This window comes from Bos mutus, chromosome 19 (assembly GCF_027580195.1).
Source record: "Bos mutus isolate GX-2022 chromosome 19, NWIPB_WYAK_1.1, whole genome shotgun sequence".
In the NCBI taxonomy this organism is placed as follows: Eukaryota; Metazoa; Chordata; class Mammalia; order Artiodactyla; family Bovidae; genus Bos; species Bos mutus.
Window position 1 is genome coordinate 48,763,025 of NC_091635.1, and position 26,907 is coordinate 48,789,931.

General features: G+C 43.8%; 1 protein-coding gene across 3 annotated transcripts in view; it reads right to left on the minus strand.

Annotated features, from left to right (window-relative positions):
* Positions 1-21,967, minus strand: part of AATF (apoptosis antagonizing transcription factor) — a 108,020-nt gene extending 86,053 nt beyond the window's left edge. For 2 of the 3 annotated variants that reach the window (XR_011468060.1, XM_070390516.1), the window contains exons 1-4: positions 21,721-21,967; positions 20,522-20,713; positions 17,493-17,921; positions 16,635-16,772 (exon numbers count right to left, since the gene is read on the minus strand). Coding sequence is in view for 2 of the 3 variants with exons in the window: in XM_070390516.1 (XP_070246617.1) it covers positions 16,635-16,772; positions 17,493-17,921; positions 20,522-20,713; positions 21,721-21,817 (856 nt within the window). In the remaining variant the exon portion in view is untranslated. The remainder of the gene's footprint in view (positions 1-16,634; positions 16,773-17,492; positions 17,922-20,521; positions 20,714-21,720) is intronic. The other variant, XM_070390515.1, reaches the window with a different exon arrangement.
* Positions 21,968-26,907: the final 4,940 nt, after the last annotated feature.

A 26,907-nucleotide genomic window follows, 5' to 3' on the forward strand; every position in this document is an offset into this window, starting at 1 on the left:
TCACAGCAGGACCCTAACGAGCAAAAAGGTTATGATTCACTGAAGGTTCAGATGATGGTTAGTGTTTTTTAGCACTGAAGTATTTTTTAATTAAGGTATGTAGTTTTTTAGACATAATGCTACCGTACACTTAATAGTATAGTACATACATAACTTTCTGGTAGTCATGTAAGGATGTGAGAGACCATAAAGAAGGCTGAATGCTGAAGAACTGACGCTTTCATACTGTGGTGCTGGAGAAGACTCCTGAGAGTCCCTCGGACAGCAGGGAGATCAAAGCAGTCAATCCCAAAGAAAGTCAACCCAGAATATTCATCGGAAGGACTTATGCTGAAGCTGCAGCTTTGGTCACCTGATGTGAACAGCAGACTCATTGGAAAAGACCCTGACGCTGGGAAAGATTGAAGGTAGGAGGAGAAGGGGACTAGTGAGGATGAGATGGTTAGATACCATCACCAACTCAACTGACATGCTGCTGCTGCTAAGTCGCTTCAGTCGTGTCCAACTCTGTGTGACCCCAGAGACGGAAACCCACCAGGCTCCCCTGTTCCTGGGATTCTCCAGGCAAGAACACTGGAGTGGGTTGCCATTTCCTTCTCCAATGCATGAAAGTGAAAAGTGAAAGTGAAGCTGCTCAGTCATGTCCGACTCCTAGCGACCCCATGGACTGCAGCCCACCAGGCTCCTCTGTCCATGGGATTTTCCAGGCAAGAGTACTGGAGTGGGGTGCCATTGCCTTCTCCACAACTGACATGAGTTTGAGCCAATTCCAGGAGATGGTGAAGGACAGGGAAGGCTGGTGTGCTGCAGTCCATGGGGTTGAAAAGAGTTGCATACGACTTAGCAACTGAACTGCACTGAACTTTTATATGTACTTGGCAACCCAAGAATTCATGTGAGTCACTTTATCCCAATATTCACTTTAAGTGAATTACAGTGGTTTGGAAACAAATCTGTAATATCTCCGAGATATGCCTGGATGAGAGAGAATGACAGCAACTAAGTTTTGGAAGCTAAAAAGCCAACGGACTATACGATTATTAGAATGTCTGAAATTAAAAAGACAGACCATGCCAAGTGTTAATGAGGATATGAAGCAAGCGGAATTTTTTATATACTGCTGGTAGGATTGTAAAATGGTCTAACCACTTTAGAAAACAGCTTGGCAGTTTCTATGAAAATTAGACACATTTACCATGTGACCTAGCCATTCCGTTCTTAGTCCTTCAAGAGACACAAAAGTATATATCCATACAACATGCACACAAGTGTTCATGGCAGCTTTATCCATAACAGCTAAAAACTAGAAACAAAACAAAGCAAATATACTATATCCAGACAATGGACTCGGGGATTACAAGCAATGAACTACTGACATAGGCAAAAGCATGGCTGAATCTCCAAGTAACTACACTGAGTGAAAGACAGACAAAAAGAGTATAAACTGCATGATCCCATTTATACAAAATTCTAGAAAACGCAAACCCATCTACAGTGACAGAGAACAGATTCCTGGTTGCGGAGGGATGGGAGGAGCAGGAGGAGAGATTACAAAGAGGCTGCGGAACTTCTGGGGATGAGGAATACGTTCATTATCTTGATGTGACGATGGCTTCACGCGTGTGTGTGCTCAGCCATGTCTGCCTCTTGGCGATGGCTTCATGAGTGTACACAGAGGTCCAACTGTACAGAAGCTGCTGACAGGTTAAGTAAGATGAGGACTGAGAACTGACCACTTAACTCAGGAACGTGATGGTCTTCTGTGATCCTGATGAGCAGTTTTGGCGGAGTGAGAAGGAAACGGACTTGATGGAATGCGCTCATAAGAGTAAGAAAGGGATTCAAGACAGTGAGTACAGACGACTCTTTCAGGGAATACTTTAAGGGGAGCAGAGAAATGGGAACTGCATGCAGTTCAATATATGTCAATTATACCTCAATAAACCAGTTAAAAAAAAAAAAAAGCAGATGGACAAATAACTGACGTAGCAAACCTGAGCAAGCTGACTCTGGTGCCGGTAGAGAAGAACAGGAAGCAGTTCCACCATTGTCCATGAACACAACCTCACAAGACTGAAGAACCAGCACCTCTAGAAGAGCAGAGGCAGGCAGGGTTACAGTCAACACACCTCTTTCTACTCAGGCAGAAGTTGAGAGGTTTATCCTTTGAAGAGAGTTAAACATTAGCATCTCTGGACAGGGGGACATCAGACACAGCTGAGGCAAGGGCATAATTCTCAAAACAGGAAGAATAAGCGTAGTTTCCAGATTGAATGCTGAGACCCCCCCAGCCTACCGGCCTCCTACAAGGCTGGCAGCCAGGCAGGAGATTAGAAGTCCTCTGGCAGCTAAGACCCCATAAAGAGCCGAGATGTGAAGATGCTGACATGGGTGTTCCCCACACGGCCCAGACAGATCACTTTACAACAGAAACCATGGACAAAGGGCCCTGCCCAAACATACAAAACTGTTCATCAGCTTTTGAGTACCCCACTCTTGAAAGTCAACAGCAGACAAAAGATCACCAAGTATTTGAGGAAAACATCTAACATACTACAACCAGGTTTAAACAAAAGAAAGCAGCTTGGAGGAAGCAGACTATGCCAGAAGAACTTTTAAAAATACACACACACACACACACAAACCAGGCATATCCCCAGAGAAGTAACAGTAAAATTAAAGGATGACAGAAGATATAAAAATACTCAGTAGATGAGGAAATAAAGCTGAAGCAATGTCTTAGGAAGTGGGGAGAGGGGAGAAAAGAAAGAAAAGACAAAAAGAACTAGGAAACTGAAAGAAAAAAAAGAAAGAAAATCAGAGGAAAAGTCTAACATCAAACTACAGGCCTTCCAGAAAGAAGAGAAAACCGAAGGAAGAAAATCACTAACAAAATAATTTCAAGACAATTTCCCAAGACTGAAAGAAATGAGCCTCCAGACTGAAAAGGCCTGTACATCCACGCCAAGGCACAGCATCATGAAATTCCAAGGTTCCTTGGACAAAGAATTTATGGGGAGGAAAAATCAGTAGTAAGATCAAAGATCAGAATGGCTTTGGACTCCTCAACAGCAACTTCAGAAGGTGGAAGGCAAGGGAATAGTCTATAGACTTCTATACACAGTCAGCAAGTCAATCAATTGTAATGATAGAGTAAAGGGACTTTCAGACAATCAAGGTGTAAAAAAAGTTTTCCTCTTCTCCACTCTTTCTCAACAAGCTACTAGAACATTTGCTTCACCAAAGTAAGGGAGCAAGCCAAGAAAAATCCTGACTAGGAGATCCACAGAAGCAGGAAGCGAAGGTAACCCCTAGGATGGTGGTGAAGGGTGATCCCCGCATGATGGCGGGGCCCTGGAGAAGGGCAGGTCAAAAGGTTCTGGGAGGGCTTCCCTGGTGGCTCAGTGGTAAGGAATCTGCCTGTCAAAGCAGGAGACCCAGGTTTGACCCCTGGTCCGGGAAGATCCCATGTGCTGTGGAGCAACTGAGCCCATGCGCCACAACTACCAAGCCCGTGCTCTAGAGCCCGCGCCCCACAAGACAGTCCACCGCATGAGAAGCCCGCACCCCACAACCAAGACTCGACCCGCTCACAGCAGCAAGAGAAAGCCCACACGCAGCAACACAGACCCAGTGCAGCCAAAAAATAAATAAATCAAATTACAGGGAACAAAACAAAGGGTTCTGGGAAAGACTTCTTTAGGAAGAAGAATTGGCAGGAGATCTGATGCAACTGATTATCTTGAGGGGAGACTGAGACAACTAGAGAAAAGTTCAAGCTTGAATGACTGCAGAGAAAACAAAATAAACAGAAATGTAACAATTATTAACTCTAGAAAACAAAATGGTGTGTGGGAAAGGAAAAATAATCATGGTATATATATTACATGGCTCAGCTGTGAACAGTGTTTACACAGACATAATAATGTAAACACTGACTATTGATCTAACCAAATTACAACATAACCAGGAAGGGACAGACAGTGTGCATGACTGTAGAAGCAACGAGGGCTAAATCCTCATTTCATAATGAGAAGTCAATAAATAATGCCTAAAACTGAAAGATCGAGTAGGAACAAAAACATGTCAACTAGAGATTGAGAGATAAATTCATGAACTCAAAAAATAATAATAATTTAAAATGTAACTGCTGCTTTAGGAGAACGGGCTATGGCAAGGGGGTGGAGTGTACAGTCAGTAGATAAGTTTTCATAATAAGAATGTATAGAATTACTTGACTCTTTATATACAGATATAACTTGGATAAAAATTTAGAAGAGAGGAAAAAAGTCCAGAGTAAACAGAAAAGCTGGTAGAGATAGGAATACTTTTAAGAACTAAAGTGAATATAAAACAAACAGCTTTAAATGTACATAACATACTTTAAGTACACTAATTACCCAAAAAGGAGCATTCAAAAAACAAAAGAACTTTTAGCTATTAAAAATATAGTTGCAAAAAAAGAGAGCAGACATAATGAGGAAAGAAAATTATTCAACAAATATTAAAGACATTTTTCCCCAAACTGAAGGACGGCACAGTCTTCAGACTAAAGGGGCCTAGTAAGTACTCAGCACAATGAATAACAAAGGAACCATAGCTAGATAACACTTTAGGCAGTTTCAGAAAATCAAGAGAAGAGCCCTAACAAAAACAAGTCACCTGCAAAGGAATGAGACTCAAACGGGCAACCACTGTCTCTTGGACAATACCTGGATGACAGACAGTAGGCTCAACAATGGCCCCCAAAGATGTCCACATTCTAACCTCCAGAACCTGAGAATACGTTACCTTACAGGCAAAAGGACTTTATGGGTGTGATTAAATTGAGGATCTGCAATGGGGAGAGTAGCCTGAATTAGCCAGGTGGGCCCAATGGAAACATGAGGTCCTTACCAGAGAGAAGAGGTTAGGATCAAAATCAGAAAAGCAACGCCTGGTGTGATGGGATCACTGGTACTGAAGATGGAAGGGAGCCACGAGCCAAGGAATGCAGACAGCCTCAAGATGCTGGAGAAAGCAAGGAAACAGGAGCTCCCCGAGGATCTCTGGAAGAAGCACAGCCCTGCTGACACCTGGGTTTTAGGACTTCTAACTTCCAGAAACATGAGATAACAATCTGTGCTGTTTTAAGCCACCAAGCTTGTGGGAATTTCTGGCAGTAACAAGAGGAAATTCATACAGGGCAGTACTTTCAAGTTCTAAGACAAAGTAATTTTCAATCCAGAAATGTATACCCCATCCATTAAGAACATCTCAATGATCAATGAGAGCAGAGTATTTTTAAATCTAGGAGAAATCAGATAATTGACTCCCCATGAATATTTGGCAACAAATTGACAAACTGAGATCCAGTAAGTTCCCTTACATACAAGCATTCCAGTTACAAACTTCCACAGATGCAAAGGTTAGCCCCTGTGCGCCAGCTGCTGTGCTGTGCATGTGTGAGCAGTCCTGTCTGACTCTTTGCGACCCCACAGACTGTAGCCTGCCTGGCTCCTCCGTCCATGGGTTTCCCAGGCAAGAATACTGGAGTGGGTTGCCATTTCCTCCTCCAGGGGATCTTCACGACCCAGGGGTTAAATCTGCATCTCTTGGATCTCCTGCATTAGCAGGGGAATTGTTTTACCACTGCGCCACCTGGGAAATCCGTGTTGTACTGTACTACTGTACTTTTCAAGGTACCATCCTATAAGATTAAAAATGCTTTCATTTTTATTTTTTACATATTATTTACGTGAAAAGTATTATAAACTTATTACAATACAGTATTATATAGCCGACTGTGTTAGCTGGGTACCTAGGCTAAGTCTGTTGGAACCAAACTTGTATGTATGTAGGGGACTTACTATACAGGAATACAAGAGAGCCAGAAAAGAGCTCCACCCTAGAAGAGCAAGGAAAGGAAGTCCCAAGAGGATCCAGCACACTGGTCCCAGAGAACAACCCACACAAACTGGGAAAGTGTAGGAGGAGAGACAGCATGATCGGGGAGAAGTAACTGAGACAATAAAACCAAGCTGAAAGCGGGGGGGTGGGGGAAGGAAATATATAGAGACCTAGAGAAAAAATGATATAATAAACAGTCCAAATGTGAAGCAAACTAAAATAAAGCATGATTATAAGCACCTGATGGAGGGTTACAAAAGATCTACTTGAACTACAAACTTGTGCAACTAGGAACGCTCTCCTTTGCACAGCTGGGGAGGCAGGCCTCTGAACAAACAGGAATGAATAAGTGATGTTCCAGTTCTTCACCGCTCTATTTACAGGATAGTAACACATTGTAAATGCTGCTTATTGCCAAAAAAAGGCAAATGCTGTTTATTTTCAACTCCTAGGTTCAACCTATGGGTGGTGGTGGTTTAGTTGCTAAGTTGTGTCCGACTCTTGCAACTCCATGTCTGTAGCCTGCTGGGCTCCTCTGTCCATGCGATTCTCCAGGCAAGAATACTGGAGTGGGTTGCCATTTCCTTCTCCAGGGAATCTTCCCAAACCCGGAATCGAAACCAGGTCTCCTGCATTGCAGGCAGATTCTTTATTGACTGAGCTAGAGCACAGAAACCGTGGTTGCATGGCAGAATGCAAAGGGGTTGTGGAAAAAGGATGGGATGACTACCTCATACCCTCTCCTCAAAACTGCTACCACCTCCTCCTCTATTACTTGCAATTTACGACCTTGGTTTCTTTTTCAAAGTAAATAGAACAACCGACGGAAGAGAATTTCCAGACTTCTATCTTTGCCTATTTATATACTGGCTTCCCACCCGTCACTACACTTAGAGTGCCCCCACGACTAGCAAAGGCCACCATTCTCATGCCCTCGTCCATCTCACTTACCTCCTTAAGGACACTGCTACAGCAGCTGTCCCTCCCCTGCCTCATCAATTTACCCTGTGCACAGCACTTTTTTTTTTTAGCTGCACTGGGTCTCCATTGCTGTGCATGAGCTTTCTCAAGTTGCAGCAAGTGGTGGCCACTCTAGTTGTGGGCTGCTCTTGTTACGGAGCATGGGCTCAGTAATTGTGGCATGTGGGCTTAGTTGTCCTGCAGCATGTGGAATCTGCCTGGACCAGGGATCGAACCCCTGACTCCTGCATTAGCAGGTGGATTCTTAACCACTGGCCACCAGGGAGGTGCTGCATCGTTCTTACCAATATACCAACATGCTGTTATTCCTCCCATCTCAAAAACAAAACATCTCTCTTGACTCCACATCCTTCTCCATCCAATGTCCCATTTCTCTGCTCCCCTCTACAGTTACATTCCTAGAAAGAGCTGTCTATACTCACTATCTTAGATTCCTTTTTCCTGTCCTCTCACAAATGCATCCCAGTCAAGCCTGTATCCCTCCAATCCCACCAAAACTGCTCATCAAGGTCACAGATGGCCACCGTGTTGCTAAGTGACATGGTCAATGCTTAATCTTCGTCTTAACCTGTCAGTAGCATTCTAATCTTTCATACCAAAGGATAAAGAAATAGATATAAACAAGTTATTTAATATTATAAAAGGAAAATGAAATAGAACGAGACTGAACATAAGGCAAAGGACTGTCTTCCTGACTGTTTCCGTTTATCATATTCACGTATAATTTTAATCTGAAGATTTGAGCATAGGTGTTAAGGACTTCCCTGGTGGTCCCTTCCAATGCAGGGGGTGAGGGTTCTATCCCTGGTCAGGGAGCTAAGATTCCACATGCATCACAACCAAAAAAACCAAAACATAAAACAGCAGCAGTGTTGCAACAAGTTCAATGAAGATTTTTTAAATGGTCCACATTAAAAAAAAAAGAATAAATGTTAGGACATAAATAATAATAACAGAGTAGTATCTTATGCAGTGGCCGGGTTCTAAAGTCTGAGCATGTATATTTGAAATGGATAACCAACAAGGACCTTCTGTACAGCGCAGGGAACTCTGCTCAGTGTTATGTGCCAGCCTGGATGGGAAGGGGGTTTTCGGGAGAATGGATGCATGTGTATGTATAGCTGAGTCCCTTTCCTGCTCCCCTGACATAATACTGTCAATTAGCTCTACCCAAATACAAAATAAAAAGTTCAAAGTTTGAAAATAAATAAAGAAAAATAAAGTCTGGGCATAAAGCCAAAATCAAGTTCTCACAAAACTACTTTACAAATTCCTAAAACTGCCCAGGAAGTACACCACCACAGTCTCTCTCCAAGTTCAACATGGTCGGTTTCTCCCCTCAAACACGACAGCCGCTTCGTCCATTAAACACAGGACGATTACATTTGGGGACCATGCTGGATGAAGCCTGCAGGCTGCAACTGTAACCACTAGACTCGCAGTCTGTCTGACAAGATGCTCACTGGAGAGGTACCCGAACAAATAACTGCAGGGGCCAAAGACTCCAGCTGCCACCCACACTTCCTCCAGCGCGCTGAGTAAGACAGCTAGAAGAACCACACGCACTACTTAAGCGGCTCCTCTCTCCCTTTTTCTTCTGGTCAGGCAAATATGGTTAAAAGTGAGTTCATGAAATGTCCATACAAAGAGGCTGCGACACACACGGACATGTCCGACTTCACCGTGAATCCAGTGGATGAGGTAACTCTACTGCATGTGTTACATTACTGCCACTACTACAACTAACTACTAGTACTTACTACGACTACTACTAACTACTAGTACTTACTATGACTTCTACTAACTACGACCACCAACACTACCAGTTCAGGTTGCTTCCCTATCTAGCTACTCATTACTATTAAAGATTGTTTCTAGGGTTGAAGACAACCCTAATTCCCCAAACCCACAACAATAAAACAAATGTTCTGACCAGCTTGGCTGCAGCAGTTTTTCAAGCTTCCATAGCTCCACGCGCCACGTAGGGCTCATCTTTTCAGGGTGGGTGGAATCATGGCGTTTGAATCTAACACTCTGCTTGGTTTCCGACTTGGTCGCTTTGGAAAAGCACCAGCTCTGCTGACCCCACTTGACTCTCTACATAGTATAAATGCCTAATGAACCACATTGGACAAATTAGGAGCAGCCTAATAGGGACCAAAAGTCTTCCTATGTAGAACTCATTCCCTAAGAAACACACCAAAAACAGCATAGATTTCAAAGCTAGGTCAACAGGTATTGTGTAAATATTAAACAGAAAGTTACCAAGAAATGACTGCCTTCATTTCTCACCTAGAGTTTAGGAAAAATAAGAGGATCAATAATACTCTGTGGCAGCAGGACTAGAGGAAAACAACTGTTACAGATGAGAACTTAAATGGTTACAATTCTTCTAAAGGCCAATTTGGCTATATCTTCCAAAAGCCTAAAAAAGAAACAGAAGTACAATCCCTTTGTCCCAGCAATCCAATTTACAGGAATGCAGATCTATGCTGCCCAATACCGTATTCACTCTCACATCTGGCTACTGAGCACTCAAAATGTGGTTAGTCCAATTCAAGATGAGCTGTAAATGCAGAATACACTTTGAATTTCAAAGACCTGACATAAAAAGTACATATGTAAGGTATCTATCTCATTAATATTTATATATCGACTATATGTTAACTCACATTTTTAATATACTCCATTAAATAAAATATGCTACAGAAACTAATTTTACCTGTTTCTTTTCACTCTTTCTTAAAATTTGATTACTAGGAAATTTGAAATTATGTATGTGACTAGCACTATATTTATATTGGACAGTACTACTTTTAGACAAAATGCACAAATATGTATGTACAAGGGTGTTTATCAAAGCATGCTTTATCAAAGTGAAAGACTAAAATAAACCTGAGCATCCATCAATACGGATCTGCTAAATAAACTGCAATAAATCTATTAAATGGAATACTCTATAGCCATTGAAAATGCTGATATACATCGAAATACAGTGACACGAAATAATATATTAAGTAGAAAAAATAAGCTTATAAAATAGTACATAAGATTTTATGTTTGTTTTTTAAAAGTGTGTGTGTGTGTGTGTGTGAGCACAGAAAAAGGTTTGAAAGGATATTCATCAAAATGACAACCATGGTTACCTCTGGGCGGTAAGATTACAGGTAATCCTTATTTTCTTCTTTATGCTTTTAAGTATTTTCTGAATTTTTGAAGTAGGCATGACATAATTATATAATTAGAACAGTAAAGCTATTTTTTAAAAAATGATAGCCATCAGCTGAAACAAAAAGATCAATCTTCCTCACACCAGCTTGGCTAGATGAAGTCTGAGGTAATAAGGGTCCTTAATCCTACCCAGCACTACACTTGGAGAAGCTTAAGGGTGCCTTCCTCCTAAGCAATACTTAAACCCATCCCAAGTAATTAAGAGTGTTCCAGGGTTCTACAGATCATTCATGAGAACTCTGCCATGAACCCATAAAGTGTTAATTGAGAGAACACTGAAATAGATGTTCATGGATTTGTCACCTAAGGCAACTAAGTAATTAACAAGGGGGGAATTTCGCTGACAATACTGGTTGCCTATGGGACAGGGAACTGGGTGGCAGGGGTATGGGGTGGAAAGGACGATTTTTTCTATAGCGTCATTAGTGTCTTTTGAATTTTGAGCCATGTGAATGCAATGCCTACTTAAAAATAAATATAATTTATAAAAACCAAAACAGAACCTTATTTATCAAGATTCCAATGGCGATGACTTACTCAAAATTTTAAAAGTTGTTCTTTAAGGTGTCTATTAGTGCTGTGGTCAAATTGGCATTAAAATATTTAGTCTATTCAAGTCAAAATAGTTGATGGGCCCAGGGAAGGGCCACAGAGAGATATAAGGGTGAACATGAACTAGAAGATGGGAAGGATGGGAACTAGGAAGACAGGGCGGAGCAGGGCAAAGAAAATTTAATTTACTAATAGTGGAATTTGTTGTCATACTCGTAAGCAAGTGAAAAAAAAACTCAACATTTCCTCTATATTTATATCATGTTATACTGTGTTCTTGCGGGGGGCGGGGTGGGGGGCGGTTTGCTTACAGGAAATATCAAAATGTCAACCACTGTTTCTATTAAAGGTCTTTAATGATATTGCATTTTGGACCTGTAATGAAACATGGTGCTCACTGCAGTCTGTAATGCATCTCATTAAATACATTAATAACATGCATTTCGCTAAAAGGTCAACTTATTACGGCTGAAGTTTGGCTTTCCTGTAATCACTTCATCTAAAGCTACAGCGCAAACTCTGGAAAAGACAGGAGAGCGCCTGTTACAGGAATGCTCTCTCAGTTCCTCTCCATCCAAACCAGCTGTGCTTAATTAAGAAATCACCATTAGCGTTTTTGTGTGGGATAATGGTATTGTGATTTTTTAAAAAATCCTTTTCTCTCAGAGACCACGCTGATTCCCTGATAAAATGACAGACTGTCTGGTATTTGCTTCAAAATTAAGCAGAAGTAGAAGAAAAGTTAGTTTAAGCAGATGAAATAAGATGGGCCATGAGTTGATTATTGCTTAACTGGTAATGGTGTATAAGTTCTCTGTACATACAACTCTCTCTACTTTTATATAGGTTTGATATATTCCATAATGAAAAGTTTTAGATATACTCATGCTGGAGGTTTCCTTAAGTATCTTGCCTTCTTCTTTATATATTGTTGCCACCAACATAAAGGAACCATCTCCTAATGCTACAGATAGAAGTTTTTATTTATTTTTTTTTCTTCTTTTTTAATAATTTTTATTGGACTGTAGTTGATTTACAATGTTGGGTAAGTTTCAGGTTATGACAAAGTGAATCAATTATACATATACATATGTCCACTCAATGGGACTCAATTACAGAGTATCAAGTAGAGTTCCTATGCTATACAGTGAGTGAGTGAGTAAAGTCGCTCATCGTGTCAGACTCTTTGCGACCCCATGGACTGTAGCCTACCAGGCTCCTCCCTCCATGGAATTCTCCAGGCAAGAGTACTGGAGTGGGCTGCCACCTCCCTCTCCATGGGATCCTCCCAACCCAGGGACCAAACCCGGGCCCCCCGCATCCCAGGCAGATGCCCTAACCTCCGAGCCACCAGTAGGTCCCTATTAATTATCTTTTTTTATATTGTTGTTGTTCAGTCACTCAGTCATGTCCGACTCTTTGCAACCCCATGGACTGCAGCATGCCAGGCTTCCTGTCCTTCACTATCTCCCAGAGTTTGCTCAAACTCCTATCCATTGAGTTGCTCAGATGGTAAAGAATCTGCCTGCAATGCTGGAGACCCGGGCCTGATCCCTGGATTGGGAAGATCCCCCGGAGAAGGGAATGGCCACCCACTCCAGTATTCCTACCTGGAGAATCCCATAGATATTTGTCTTTTTTTTTTTTTTAATTTTATTTTATTTTTAAACTTTACAATATTGTATTAGTTTTGCCAAATATCGAAATGAGTCCACCACAGGTATACCTGTGTTCCCCATCCTGAACCCTCCTCCCTCCTCCCTCCCCATACCCAGAAGTTTTTAAAAGAAAATCGGAGAGAAAAAGCTCACCTATTTAAAGAAATGGTTCTGTGCATGGAAAATCTCTTAATTTTGATATGGTTACTTCATGACTTACCACTTGCTAAGTTGCTTCAGTCGTGTCCGACTCTGTGCAACCCCATAGATGGCAGCCCACCAGGCTCCGCTGTCCCTGGGATTCTCCAGGCAAGAATACTGGAGTGGGTTGCCATTTCCTTCTCCAATGCATGAAAGTGAAAAGTGAAATTGAAGTCGCTCAGTCATGTCTGACTCTTAGCGACCCAATGGACTGCAGCCTGCCAGGCTCCTCAGTCCATGGGATTTGCCAGGCAAGAGTACTGGCGTGGGATGTAACTACAAAAATATCCCCCCAAAATGCCTCTGAAATTATTTCACAGCAAGAGTTATAATCACTAAATGTAATACCAGCGTGATTGGGGACCAAGAGCACTGAGGAAGAAAGGAGAGATATGCTTAGTTTCTGAAAAGTAGAGTTCAAGGTGCTTACGGTACAAAGGCACGCTGCTCAGGACTTGACTTTGGCTTAAATACAGCTGGAAGTCCGCTCTGTTTTAGAGAATGTTGTTAAGACTATGAGAGTAAATGACCGGGCGGTGGAGAGAATACGCCAAGAAAACACAGCCTAAGAAGAAGATCCTAAATGTGGTGAAACTGACACTGAGAGGATAAAAGAAGAGGCTGAGATGAGAAAGGATCAGAAACACAGGAGAACCCACACATCATGTGGAAGCACCAAAACCAAAGGGCAATAATTTCAAGGAAAGGGTGAATGCTCCAGGGAGGTAGTAACTGGGCTTGGCAATAAAGAAATCTCTGATCACTTTTTCTTAAGTCATAGGAGGCCGAGGCTGAATTGTAAGTATCACAGTAGAATAGAACACTACTCATTTTCAAGAACAAATGGTTCATTTAAATTATATAAGGGGGACTTTCCTGCTGGTCCAGTGGCTAAGACTCCTTGCTCCCAATGCAGGGGGTCCTGGGTTCAATCCCTGATCAGGAAATTAAGATCCCACACACCTCAACTAAGACCGAGCACAGCCAAATAAACAAATAAAAATATAAAAAATAAATTGTATAGGGAATTCGAACACTGGTAAAAAGTCAAAAAACACTGAAGGGACTTCCCTGGTGGTCCAGTGAATCTGCCTGGCAATGCAGGGGACACGGGTTTGATCCCTGGTCAGGGAACCAAGATTCCACATGTCACAGAGCAACTGGGCCCACGCACTGCAACTACTGAGCTCCCACGCCAAAAGTCGGTGCACTGCAAGGAAAGATCCTGGGTATTGCAATTAAGACCCAAGGCAACCAAATATACTAAAAAAAAAACACTGGAGACAGTAGGGATGACGGTTAGTTACACTGATAACCACTATTCAGAGGGCTGAACACTGCCAGACAACTCTTTCTGCAGAAAAAAGAGAATATGTGTACCTAACATTCGTGGTGTGCAGTGTGCCAGACACTGTGCTAATGCTTGATATCGATCATGTTCTTTAATCCTCACAATCATATTATCCCCATCTGACTGTGAAGTTAAGTAACTTGCTCAAGATCACTCAGCTAATCCACTGCTGAGATGGAATCTAAACCCAGGCAGTCTGACCTTACTGGAAGACCAACCAAATTGAAAAGAGATTTAATTAAGGAAAATAAGTTCCAGGGTTTGTTTTGGGGTCAGTACAAATTCAGCCAATGTTCCACACCAGCTATATATATATATATATATATATAAATATATATATACAGTATAAATTGTATAAATTGTTCATCCAGAGTAACATAACCAAGAAGTTTTTCTTAAACTCTGTTCACAGAATAGGGAAACACACAAATATTATACAGTCATAAAGGTAAAAACAAAAATTAGCTACCCTTCAGATGCATAGCAATTCTGGTAATTAGAAAACTCTCCTAGATAACTAATAAGCACCTACTGTGGAGCACAGGGAACTCTAATCAATACTCCATAATATATGGGAAAAGATCTAAAAAAGAGTGGATATATGTCTATGTATAACTGATTCATTTTGTTGTACACATGAAACTAAAACAACAGTGTAAATCAACTATACTCTAATAAAAATTAAAAAAAGAAAACTCTCCACCCTCCCATCTTAGACTATGTGATACCAAACAAATATTCCTTTCTTCTCCCTTCTCCTCTGCAACCCATTCAGTCAGGTTGACAGACATCTGTTAGATTAACTAGAATGCACCAATGAGGCAAAGAAGCAATTGGTTAAGTAGGAAAAGAGACAGATTAAAAAGACTTGAACTGTTGCAAAAATAAAAGTTACACAACAGTAAAATAGCTAAACAAACTAAACTGCATCCAAGAGTAAGAATGTGTCCCTTAAACCAAGCACTGACTAACCCTTAAAATACCTACATTTTGAGATGAATCCCAAAAAGGGGGGTGGGGAGAGGGTTGGCTCAAGCAAGAAGAGTAATGAGTAACAAAACGGAAAAAGCTTCATTAGGAAACACTGAAGACATTTAATCTAGAGCAGTTGAGGTCTCCTTCCAAATTTCCATACGGGAAATTAGGGCACTAGGGCATTAAAAATAGCAAAGAAATGCTCCAAAAACCTCAAAAATGCTAAAAACCATCAAGCTATCATTTATTTGAGGGAGGAAGGGGGGAAGAGTTGGGAAGCCGCTTACAAAAGACCCACCCTCACAGTATCTGCAGGTTCCTGACTTCAAGTGTGGCAGGACACAATCTGAAGACTGGCCGCTTGGAAGTCATTCCCCACTAAACGCGGTAGTCCCCGCTGAGAAAGATGCACAGGACTCCTACCCTAGAAATCCTACACTTTTATCTGGAACAGTTTAAGGTGACTCTACCAAGAGGCAGACACCAAATCAGATGTCCTCCTCAGGACCCTTCTCATTCAAACTCCATGATATTATAAAAACAAGCTGGAAAGAGCAAATGACAACAATAAGCCTCAAGACTTCCCTGGTTGTCCTGTGGCTCAGACCCTGTACTCCCAATGCAGGGGGCCCAGGTTCAATCCCTGGTCAGGGAACTAGATCTCACATGCCACAACCAAGAGTTCGCATGCCGCAAGTAAAAATCTTACCTGCCACTACCAAAAATCCTGCATGCCACAACCAAGACCCAGCACAGCCAAATCAATCAATATTTAAAAAAAACAAAAACAAAAAAACCCACTAAGTCTCAGCCTACAAACAAGGGATGGCAATCCCAGCAGCCCGTACCTTGCTCAGCCCCAGTCCTCAGTGCCGCTGGGCACACAAGCACACTGCAGGCGGCTCCTAGACTGGAAGGCAGAAAAGGCTGGAGGAGTCTGTCTCTGCCAGGTGGGATCTGGCTATGTAACTATGGCCTTTGGTTCTCTCATCTGGAAAATAATTGCTAAACTCCTTTTCTAAAATTCTGGGACTTCACAGACCAGCAGTTCTTTACAACTTTTTCCTCCTTCTGTGGTCCCTACCTTCTCCTCACTCTATGCAACTCAGAGGAAGACAGAAGTAAGGTCATCTCTGTATGTTGTTCTAGAAACTACCCAACAAAGCAAGGCATCCTTTAAGCACATGACATACAACTTAAACCAACTGAGTTTAGTCACTTACTGTCTCCCTTTCGTTTTGTACCAGCAGGTTCTCTCTGAGCATTAAAAGAGTAACTCAGGGATTTCTCTCAAGGTTTGGTAGCTACAACTCTGCCCTCCCGGTGCAGGGTTCCCAGGTCCGAACCCTGGTCAGGGAACTGGATTACACATGCTGCAGCCAAGAGTTCTCACACCACTACTGAAGCACCCAGCACGGCACAACAAAGATCGAAGATCCTGTGTGTCCCAACTAAGACCCAACACAGTCAAATAAATAAACATTTAAAAAAACAAAAAACCTAAAGATTTTAAAATAAAAATTTTTTAAAATAACTCAAAACCAAGGGGAGGGGGAGGGCATGTGAGATCTGGGGTAGAAATAAGGAGAATAGACAGAACTCCATCTGTCTTGATCAAAATTGCCTTCATTTGACAAAAGGGTTATACTGTTATCTTTTTTAATTTAAAAATCACTATGTTACATCATCACTAAAGCCAAGTCTTCTCAACTCTGTGGTGCTGTGAATACAATCACAGTAGATCCCAATGAACCCCCGGGGTTCTGCGCATCCCAGTGCAGCATGAGTACTCTTACTGTTTTTGAGGGCGCTGGCAAATTCTGGGCCACCTTTGTCCTTGAAGACAGGGAAAACATCTGGTTGAGGAAGCTGATTGGTGGTCAGCAGAGCCTTTTGCAGCTTTATCCTTCCTTCCAAGAGCTGGTCCCACAGTGCTGAGACAGAAAATAGAATTCCATTTCTCAGTTATAAAATCTTCCTGAGGTGGGGAGTAGGGGAGGGACCGGAAATCAAAACAGCCTCTAAACAGCACGGCTTTATCAGTTTCATGCGATGGAAACGCTGTTTATTACAGGAAATAAATCCAGTATCTGGACGCATGAGATATCTGGATAAATCCAGTATCTTGACTTGCTACATGAGAGAAAGGATCGACAGCCCAACGAGAGAAGATGCCCATCTCCTCAACCTTCCTCAGCCGCCTGAAGTAGTAGGGCAGAGCCAGCGAAGCAGGTGAGGGTAGCAGGGGTGGGCCAAGCACAGGGGAATGGTGCTTTAGGCCTCTAGGTAAGTGGGGCACGTCACCAACGAACTGGCAGGACACAAGACACAGGAGACAGCAAAGGCTTCCCTGGTGGCTCAGACGGTAAAGAATCTGCCTGAAGTGCAGGAGACATGGGTTGGATCCCTGGGTTGGGAAGATCCCCTGGAGAAGGCAATGACTACGCACTCCAGTATTCTTGCCTAGAGAATTACATGGACAAAGGGGCCTGGTGGGTTACGGTCAACGGAGTCACAAAGAGTTGGACACGACTGAGTGACTAACACACACACACATACACACACACAAGGGAGAGAGCAAACTGCCTAAAACAAACAGACAAACAAAACGGAGAGCAAATGCAGACACTCTGAAAAACAAGCAGTGTACAAACCTATCTGATTCTTCACAGCTCGGCCTTTCTCCACCTCCTCGGAAACTCTGACCTCAGAGAAGGTCATCACCACCCCGTCGTCCTCACTGGCCCTGGCTTCGGCCTTGTCTTCCTCACTCGCATCTTCAGAGTCTTCCTCACCTTCCCCTTCTTCCATACCACTCTCCTCCTTGTCTTCCTCTTCCTCCTCACTGCTACCAAGGTCGTCCATTCCCTCAGTAAATTTTTCAAAGTCACTGATGCTCTGGACACTGAAGCCCGACGATGTCTGTGAGTGGCTCCCGCTCCTCTTCTTCCAGGCCAGGCTGCTGTCCCCCTCGTCCCCGCCCTCCTGATCCTCAGCACTCATGGCTTCCTCATCGGACTCCTCCAGGCCCAGGCCCTCTGAATCTCCATCTGCAGACCCGTCCTCATCAGATATTTCTTTATCTAAACGAGGGAGGGAAAAGGAAAATCTTGAAACAAATACTTGGCCATTTCTTTCATTTCACCTAAAGGATTATGGCACCTGTCCAAAAAAAAAAGTATTACCATACTCAGTGCAACTCAATAGCACAATCCCTATCACACTAGTGATGCTTATTATTAAATACTTATTAAGCACCTATTATGAACCAGCCGTGGATAAAAACTAGAGACTGACAAATAGAATGCAGAATCTGTGGGGAGGGGTTCACAGTCTGCTAGGAGTGGTAGATACAACCAACAACCGCGCTGCAGTGTCGTTAGTATAGTGAGAGATGGCTTCAGGTGAAAGATACCTTATAGCTTTACTTATTAAGCATAAGTAGCAGCTCATCAGACGGAGAAAGGGGAAGGAAAGGAAAAGCAGCAGAGACAAAGGTCCAGCACACAAAAGTGTCCTGAGGGAATTCCACGGGGAGCCACTGCTTGCAAGCCTGCCTGCCAACGCAGGGGACAAGTGTTCGACCCCTGGTTCAGAAGATTCCACATGCTGTTTGGTGCAAAGGGCAACTAAGCCTGTGCGCCGCAACTACTGAAGCCCGTGCATTGTAGAGCTTGCTCTGCAACAAGAGATGCTACTGCAATGAGAAGTCCATGCACTGCAACTAAAGAAAGCCTACATGGAGCTACACAGACCCAGCACAGCCAAAAATTAACTAATTTTTTTTTTTTTTAAGTACATTGAGGTGCAGGATGCTAGGATATGAGCTCAGAGAGTTATTCAGGGTTTTTTGGTTTTAATTTGAGGCTATGCCACGCAGCATGCAGGGCTTCCCAGGTGGTGCTAGTGGTAAAGAACCCACCAGCCAAATGCAGGAGAGGTAAGAGACGTGGGTACGATCCCTGGGTTGGGAAGATCCCCTGGAGGACATGGCAACCCACTTCAGGATTCTTGACTGGAGAATCCCACGGACAGAGAAGGCTACAGTCTATAGGGTCGCATAGAATCAGACACGACTGAAGCGACTTAGCACGAACACATGCAGTATGCTAGTTCCCTGACCAGGGAGCCACCCGTGCCCCCTGCAACAGAAGTGCAGAGTCTTAACCACTGGACCTCCAGAGAAGTCCCGCCAGGAGGGGTTTTGTCTTCCATGGGAAGGTGTCTAAACTTGATCCTTCAGTAAATGGAATATTAGTTATGGCTTCTGATTTTACTTATAGAAAAATCTGAATTATATTATAGAAATTAAATTATAGAAAAAATTACTTTTACTTCTGATATTTACAGGTCTTTCTGTATCATCATTGATCATCCAATCTCTTTCAGTGCAGAACACAAAGGTCCCACATACGGGAAGCATAATTGTACAGGGGCCTGTTACCAATAACTTTCTTCATAAAACAAAGATTTTATGAAAACATAATAGATCTTAAGTACTTCTTTAAGTGAATATCAGATATACTTTAATATATAGACTCAAGACACAGAAGGCTGTGAAAACTATACAGTTCCAAATAGTAAAGAGAAATAATCCTTTAAGTTCTTTACATGTATGATAGTAGTTTAAAGTATAGATCTTAGAGTCAGACTAACTTATTTGAGTTCTGGGCTGCACTTACTAGATATATGACCTTGCATAAGTTATGTAACACATATGCCCCTCAATTTCCTTATCTGCAAAATGGGGATAAACAGTAGCAACCTCACAGGGCTGCTGGGAAGATTAAACAAGATGATCATGTACCCAGAACTGTTTCAAGGCCTAAATCAGGGATATCAGAGCATGACTGATTACTTCTTTCATATTATCTGTGGGTTCTCAACATGGTCCCTCTGACCTCTCTACAGGAAAACGAATAGCATCCACTCACGAATCACCACATCCAGCCCCCTTCTCCCACTCAGAGAAACTCACAATCTTTAAAACTATAAGCCCACATCCTCCTAACTCTTGCAGGGAACAGGGAAGGGTTATGAAAGTTTTACAATGGCAAAGAAATGAGTGTCACAATATTACCCAGTGACTCAATGCAAGACTTGACAAACCAAAGGAAAATCTATGAGTAGCATGCTCATCAGACACAATGCTTTTTCAACACATGCGTGTGTGTGTGTGTGTGTGTGCTAAGTTGCTTCAAGTCATGTCCGACTCTGTAACTCCATGGACTACATACAGCCTGCCAGGCTCCTCATTCCACTGGATTCTCCAGGCAAGAATACTGGGGTGGGTTGTCATGCCCTTCTCCAGGGATCTTCCTGATCCAGGAATCAAACCCACGTCTCTTACGTCTCCTGCATTGGCAGGCGGATTCTTTACTTCTAGTGCCACCTTGGAAGCCCAACACATAGCCCTCTCCAAAATCTAAATACGGAAGGCCTTCTCTGTCACTCCATTTCAGGGTGAACCATTAGTGTAAACATTAGGAATAGAGCAACTTAATAGCTCTAGGCTTTAGATTCCTTACAAAGTGAAATTAAGTACTTCAGAGGGCCATTTCTAATGCCGAATCAATGACAGTAAGTGGGGGCATCCTAAGACAGTGGCTGTGCAGTGGTCACCCAAAAGAAAAAAAGATTTAACCCCCCAAATTAGGAAAGACATGCAAGTAGGTCTACTCACCAGATGAGCCTGACAGAGTCTGCTCCCAATGGTCTTCCTTCCAAGCTTTTCTAGACGTGGTCTTGCCAGAATATCTCTTGTCTGTGTCCAAGAGGGAGGCTGATGCCAGCTTTCGAATGCTACCCACCGCCTGAAAATCACCTTCCCCATCTTCCCCTTCATCAAACCTGTCAATCACTTTGGCAGCAGTGGCTGTGGGGGGAGGGGGAAAAGTAATCAGAACCTCCTGGTTAGAACCAACTTTAAGGGCGACCCTGTTCAACCCTTTAAATTCATGCTTGAAAGTCCTCTGCAAAATCCCCACCAACTTCTGAGAACAGGGACCTCACTACCTCCAGACTACTCACACTACCTTGCTACTATTCCTGAACAGAAAGCTGACTCTCTGCATCTACTAGAAAGATATATTTCCAGGCCTTGGAACACAGAAAACTAAGTCTAAATTCCTCCTCCACACGCGACAGTCACTCAGATATTTCAAGTCAGCCATCATCATGTTGTATCCTACTCCAGCCCATGCCTCAGGAGTTTTCTTTGCTTATCCAGGCTAAACAACCTCAGTTCCTTCAACTGATTATTCCTAAGAAACGGTCCAGCACTCTCATTTATCCCTCTGTATTCTCCCTTCCTCGCACTTCTCGGACTCAAGCCTAAAGCAGGATTACTCTCAACTAGACTTTGAACAGCAGCTTACAGAAGGGCTGCCTTATTCGTCAACCACTAAGCAAGCGTGTTGAGGCCTGAAAAGGCTTAAGGGGCACCACGGACGCCTACTTCTTCCTTCAATCCTCCAAGTAAGTTATCAGAGGCAGGCAGTTTGTTTTTTTAAAAGAATGAAACTTCCTTCTCCTCATTTCTAATGCGATGCCAGTAAGGGCATCCTGAAAGATGACTACCAACCCGAGGCCAACCTGGCTGTCCGCCACAGCCCTGGATCAACAGTTAACCCAAGCCCGAGTGCTCCGGGCGCCCCGCCCACCCGAGCACGAAGTCCAGAAAACACATCAGGAGAATCCCGACGCTCTCCTCCCCGAGTCCCAGGGGGCCCCCCTTCCCGGGAAACAGTTTTCCTCTGAGCAGGGGGAAAGGAGGGTAGGCTGAGCGGCAAGGCCCAGCCGCCGGCCCCTCACGCGCCCCCCAAGTCCTCCCGGGGCCAGGCCCGCCGCCCCGCACGTGGCCTTGCCCGCGTCAGGCCTCACCCTCCTCCGGGTCGGCCTCAGGATCCGCCTCGCGCGGTCGCGGGTTCAACAACTGCTCCAGCTGCAGCGCCAGGGACTGCGGTCCCGCCATGGTCATCAAGGCCTCGCCCGGCGCCGCGCTCGTGAACGTCGCTCTCTCCCTGCCGAGTCCTCTCGCCTGAGAGACGGATGCCCGCGCACCGTCAGGGACGCGCCGAGCCGCACGCCCGGCTCCGGGTCGCCAACTTCCGGGAGGCTCTCGGGAGGGGGCGGGGCTTGCGTCACTACGGGCGTTGCTAGGACGGAGGCGCACGCGCCCGGAAGGCTGCGGCGTGTGGGTGTGCGCCTGCGCCGAGGGGCGGGGGGGGGAGGGGCTGGGCCGCGCGGGAGCGCGCAAGGGCACGTGGCTGCCGCTGGCCCAGAGCCGAGACTGTGAAGCGCTGCTCGCGTCCTCTTGCGTAAAGTATGCCTCGAGATTTGTCCGAGATTTGCTTGGGAATAAAGTGTAGTGTAGCCATGACCTGCGGTGACTGATTTGGAAAACAGGAGGAGTAAAGGGTAAGCGTCTCGAGCCTCACGTGTACTTTAGGGCAAGCACAGATTGGGATCCAGAGCAGGTTTGGCGTTTCACAATGTGGAGGAGTCTGGGGCCCGGCGCACGCCTCTGACCCACCGGTAGTCCTGATTTGGAAATCCTACCTAAGGGATGGGCATGTGTTAAGTGTGCGGTGGACTGCTGGCATCTTTATTAATAGGAATAATTATTACAGAAAGTGCTATGGTTGTGCATAAATAAAGATTGATTCTATAACTTTCCCAAGTAGCCTTGTCTGTGTAGGGAAAAGGGGGCGAAGTGAGGACTACTCTACTGCATACCCATCAGGATAGATAACCTGGCTGTTCAAAGATAAGGGCATACACTTGAAACTGGTGCACAAATGGGGAAAAATTCAGGTCACAGTTAGAGGGGCAGAGATGGACTCAAAATATAAAGACCCAATGGGATCAATTTAACTGCACCCAGGTACATAGAAAAATACAGTCCCTTTATATGCACTTTCCTTCATCATGCATTCCCTGACTGCCCACTATGTGGCAGGCACTGCTAAATGAGATACAAAAGATGAGTAAGTTAGATTCTCCCCTGGTGGTGATCAGCTGAGGAGGGCAAACAAACATGTAAACAGAAGCTGTAAAAAGGGATCATCAGGGAAGAACAAAGTGGTCTCCCCTTACAGTGTCTGTTTGAGGTCACCTGTAAAGACCTTGAAGCTCCTAAACAAACTGCCTCAGAAAACAGGGTTAGGGGTGGCCTCCTGCCCTTCCTGGAAGCAGCCCGGACCATTTGGATCCAACAGCTGAAGCTTGGGGAGCCCCCAATTCTCCAGTGTCTCCCATGTAACCCAAGGAAAGTGTGGGTCCCTGACTTCCCTGGTCTTCATACACCACCAGCGTCAAGAGCAACAAAAGGCCACGTGTCCCACGTCTGCTGCTTCCTAGGTGGCTGTGGGGGGAAAGGACAGCCCTCAGGGTTGACATTCACAGAGTCAGAAAGGAATGAACTCCAGGTTAGGATGGGAGCACCCCTAGGCAAGGCACCGAGGCAAGGAGAACTGCTTTTTATCACCTGCAATAGAATTCAGTCTAGAAAACAGCTTTAAAGCAAAAACACAAATAACATAGCCCCTTTAATTGCAGTCTGGTGCCTGCAATGGGGCCTCCAGAGCAAAAGCATACTTAGTTGGCTGGGCCAGCCATCGCCCTGGGCTTTGAAGGACAAAAATGTTTCCCTCACCCCACATTTAGGAAACTATCTCCCCCAGTCCTCTTCCTTTCCTATTTGGGACACTGATAAAGCTCAGAAACCTCGTCTTGGGGTTAAAAAAAAAAAAAGGTGAGGGAGAGAAAGGGAGGAGGGAGGAGGTGAATCAAGGCAGAGACCACCTCTAAGCTGTCATGCAAACAGGACACTGCTGGATAATTCTGGGCAGAAAATGTCTGCTCCCCTACTCTGGTTTCTGGCCAGGTGCCCACTGACTTGGGAAGCCTTTTGAAGAAGAAATCAAGACCACCCTACTCCTGTTAACACATATCTCAGGGCCCCCAAAATGCTTCCCCCGCCTTCCTACCCCATCCTGAGGATAGAGAGGGGACTCTAGGAGTGGAGGAAAGAAGTCCTAGGACTTGAGATGCCGCTGAGAGATGGAGATGCACGAGGCAGCAACCTTCTAAAAACCCCTCTCTGGGGGCCCTCCTGGCTTGATTCTGGTTTCCTGAGAAGGGAGGAGGGGTTTCCTGATGGGGGTGGAAGTGGAGATGGAAGATGGACAACGGCAGGGGCTGTTTTTAAAGACTCTACCTCTTAGAAAAAAGGTAAACCCTGGCTAGTAAATGTAAACCCTAGTGATGTGAGCAAAAGAGATGAGGACAGGCAAAGGAATAAATGGGCGCATGCTCCCAAAAGAACAGTCCTCTCTGGAGAAGACAGTCAGAGGGTCTCCCAGTTCACGGTTCCTCTGCCTACTGCCTCAGAGCTGCAAAGTGGCAGACAGATGTAGGAAGGGCAGACGATAGGCAAGGGTGATATTGGATATCACCCCTACCCCATTGTCCCAATCAGCTGTCTGTTCCAGGAGCTCAAGAGTTTAGGGAAACCAGGTGCTTACCCTTCTCTCTTCTCAGATACTCTCCAGGGTCCCAGGCCCCTGCCAGTGCCTGTCCAATATTCCTCCCCTACCTCGTCTCACCCCAAAGCAATTCCCACTTGCCCCCATTCTGGAAAAGAGAGGTGGGTGAGCTTTGCCTCCCTCACCCAGAGCAGGCTAGAACCCTGAGGGCAGGTGGCTAGAGGTGGCGGCTCTAAGATGGCTGCGGGGAGAAACCAGGCTGCCAAGCCCAGGAAGGAGAAGAGACTGCGATCTCAGCTCTCAGGGCAGAAGGGGACCATCCGGCGCTCCCCTCCTGCCCTTAAAGGCATCTCCCCGGAGCTCCTAACATGCCGTGGATGGTGCTGGACTCCTTTGCACCTCAGAGCCAGAGGTGGGGGGCACAGCTCTGATGGGCATGAGAACAATCCTTGACGTTCCTAGATCTCCCCCTCTTGGGCGGCTGCAAATTTGACTGCTAAACTTTGCCACCTGTCCAGGGCCTCCTTAGGGTTCTGGATACAGCGCCCAGTGGGAAAGACTAAGCTGCTGCTGGGATCCACGAGTCAGAGAGAAGTGCATCCACACGGAGCGCCAACTCTAAAACGCCTCTTATCAAGTACCCGATTCCACAATGAAACTGCTAAATAATTCAGCAGGCTTGATAGGAAAACGCAGCTTCCCAATGAGCATACGTTGAGTTAAATGAATGTCTTTAAAGGAGGCTGGCTATAATGAATAAGTTGGCTATGATTTAATGTATATAAATGCTAAAAGGGCAAAAACAAGGCGATCCAGTGATTACATACAAAATAGATAAAGAAATGTGCTGCATGCAGAGGCTAGGAGTTTCAAAAGTCTTCCCAGTATTTCATAAATTTGGATTTCTGAAAGAACACTGTCAGATTCCACCCTGATAGTCCTCCTCATTGGATAAGCTGTCATGTGGATGCAGTGAAATATGGCTTATTTTAAAGCCTTCTTAGCAAGAAAGATACACTTGGTAGTGTCTTAACAAAATATGAAAACACTGGAAATTGCACACCATTTCAAATAAACCCTTTTTTTTTTTTTAATACGGAAATAAAGAATCTAGACTGAAATCTAGGTGATTATGGAAAAGAAATTCCGGAACTCTAAGTAGTGTCTGATAGTAAAACACACACACGTATTTCACAGCAGATAAAATATTTAAATTCCTTCCATGTTTATTGAAGGCTTGGAAGAGGTTGAACTACTTTTCAGAACCTATTGGCAACTCTCCGTTGAAATTTGATTTCTGTATTGGTTTTTTTTGCTCATCTTTCAGAGAAAGTAATATGTATCTTGTGCCAAGCAAAACAGTTTTCCTTCTGGGGAACTTCAAATGAAACAAATACTATAAAACAACTGTTTCATATCAGTTCTGTGAAAGGGATTAAAGTATTTCATTTCTAGCTGTGCTGTACCTTCATTTTATGTTATCTTTCAAACCACCAAATTAGAAAGCAGGATTATCTATGGGAAATGAAACAGAAAAGTACCACCTCTAACCACCTATTTACAGGTAACTGACATTCACAAGTCAGGTTTTACCTGTTTAGAGGGGGAAAGGAGAGAGGGCGTGGGGTCTCATGCTTAATCACAGACTGAGACCACTCATTTTTAGCCATGGATTTGATTTCTATTTCCAATTCTATATTAACTTATCAACAAACATATCTTCAGATGTATCCATTACAATCCACCGAATGCAAATCTGTAGTTAATAACAGCACGAAGGCACGGAGAAAAGCGTGGCTGGCATTAGCCAGGGGGTTCAACCACAGTCAAGCTGAACACAGGTCCCCCCTAGTCCTATCTCTCTTCCTCCTGGTTTCTGAGGGATCACTCCACTCCCCATCACATCACAGGTCAATGCTAGTTGTCAAAACATAAAATAACACACCGATTATCTAAACATCAGATTTTCTATTTTTATTAAAAACTCACAAATTTATTCAACATGTTTCCTTTCATACAGTGAATGGTCTAATATGCACTGGAGGTCACACAAGCTTAGGTTTATCAGAACAATAAAAGACATATGAGAAATTTAATTTATAAAGAAAAAAAGTAGCAGCTGTTGACTGCATATTTGACCATAAAATTTAAATATTCTGGACTTTTATTTTAAAGACACAAAAATAAAACCTGTGTGGGTCTATATAAGTCATATTAACAATTCCATGAATGTTCAACAGGACTAAAAATTAGCAAAGATGTTTTTTTTTTTAAACCTTGTAACACTTTTTTTTTTTTTTAACACTTTCTTCAGGTTGTGGTGCCAGGCACCTTTACAGTATTTGTGCTATAATTATGCTATTTGGCAAGTGTCTGAATATCATGTTTTCTCTTTGCCTTGTGTAAACAACACCTTTTTACATACTAGCACAGTGAGCTGTGAGCCCTGCAAATCAGAACATCTACAGGGAAAAAAAAAATGAACAATTTTGGTTAATTGCTCAAAACATTTTGTTTTGAACAAGAGGTTTCAAAACAGAATATATTAGTAAAACACTGAACTCCTGAATTTAACATTATA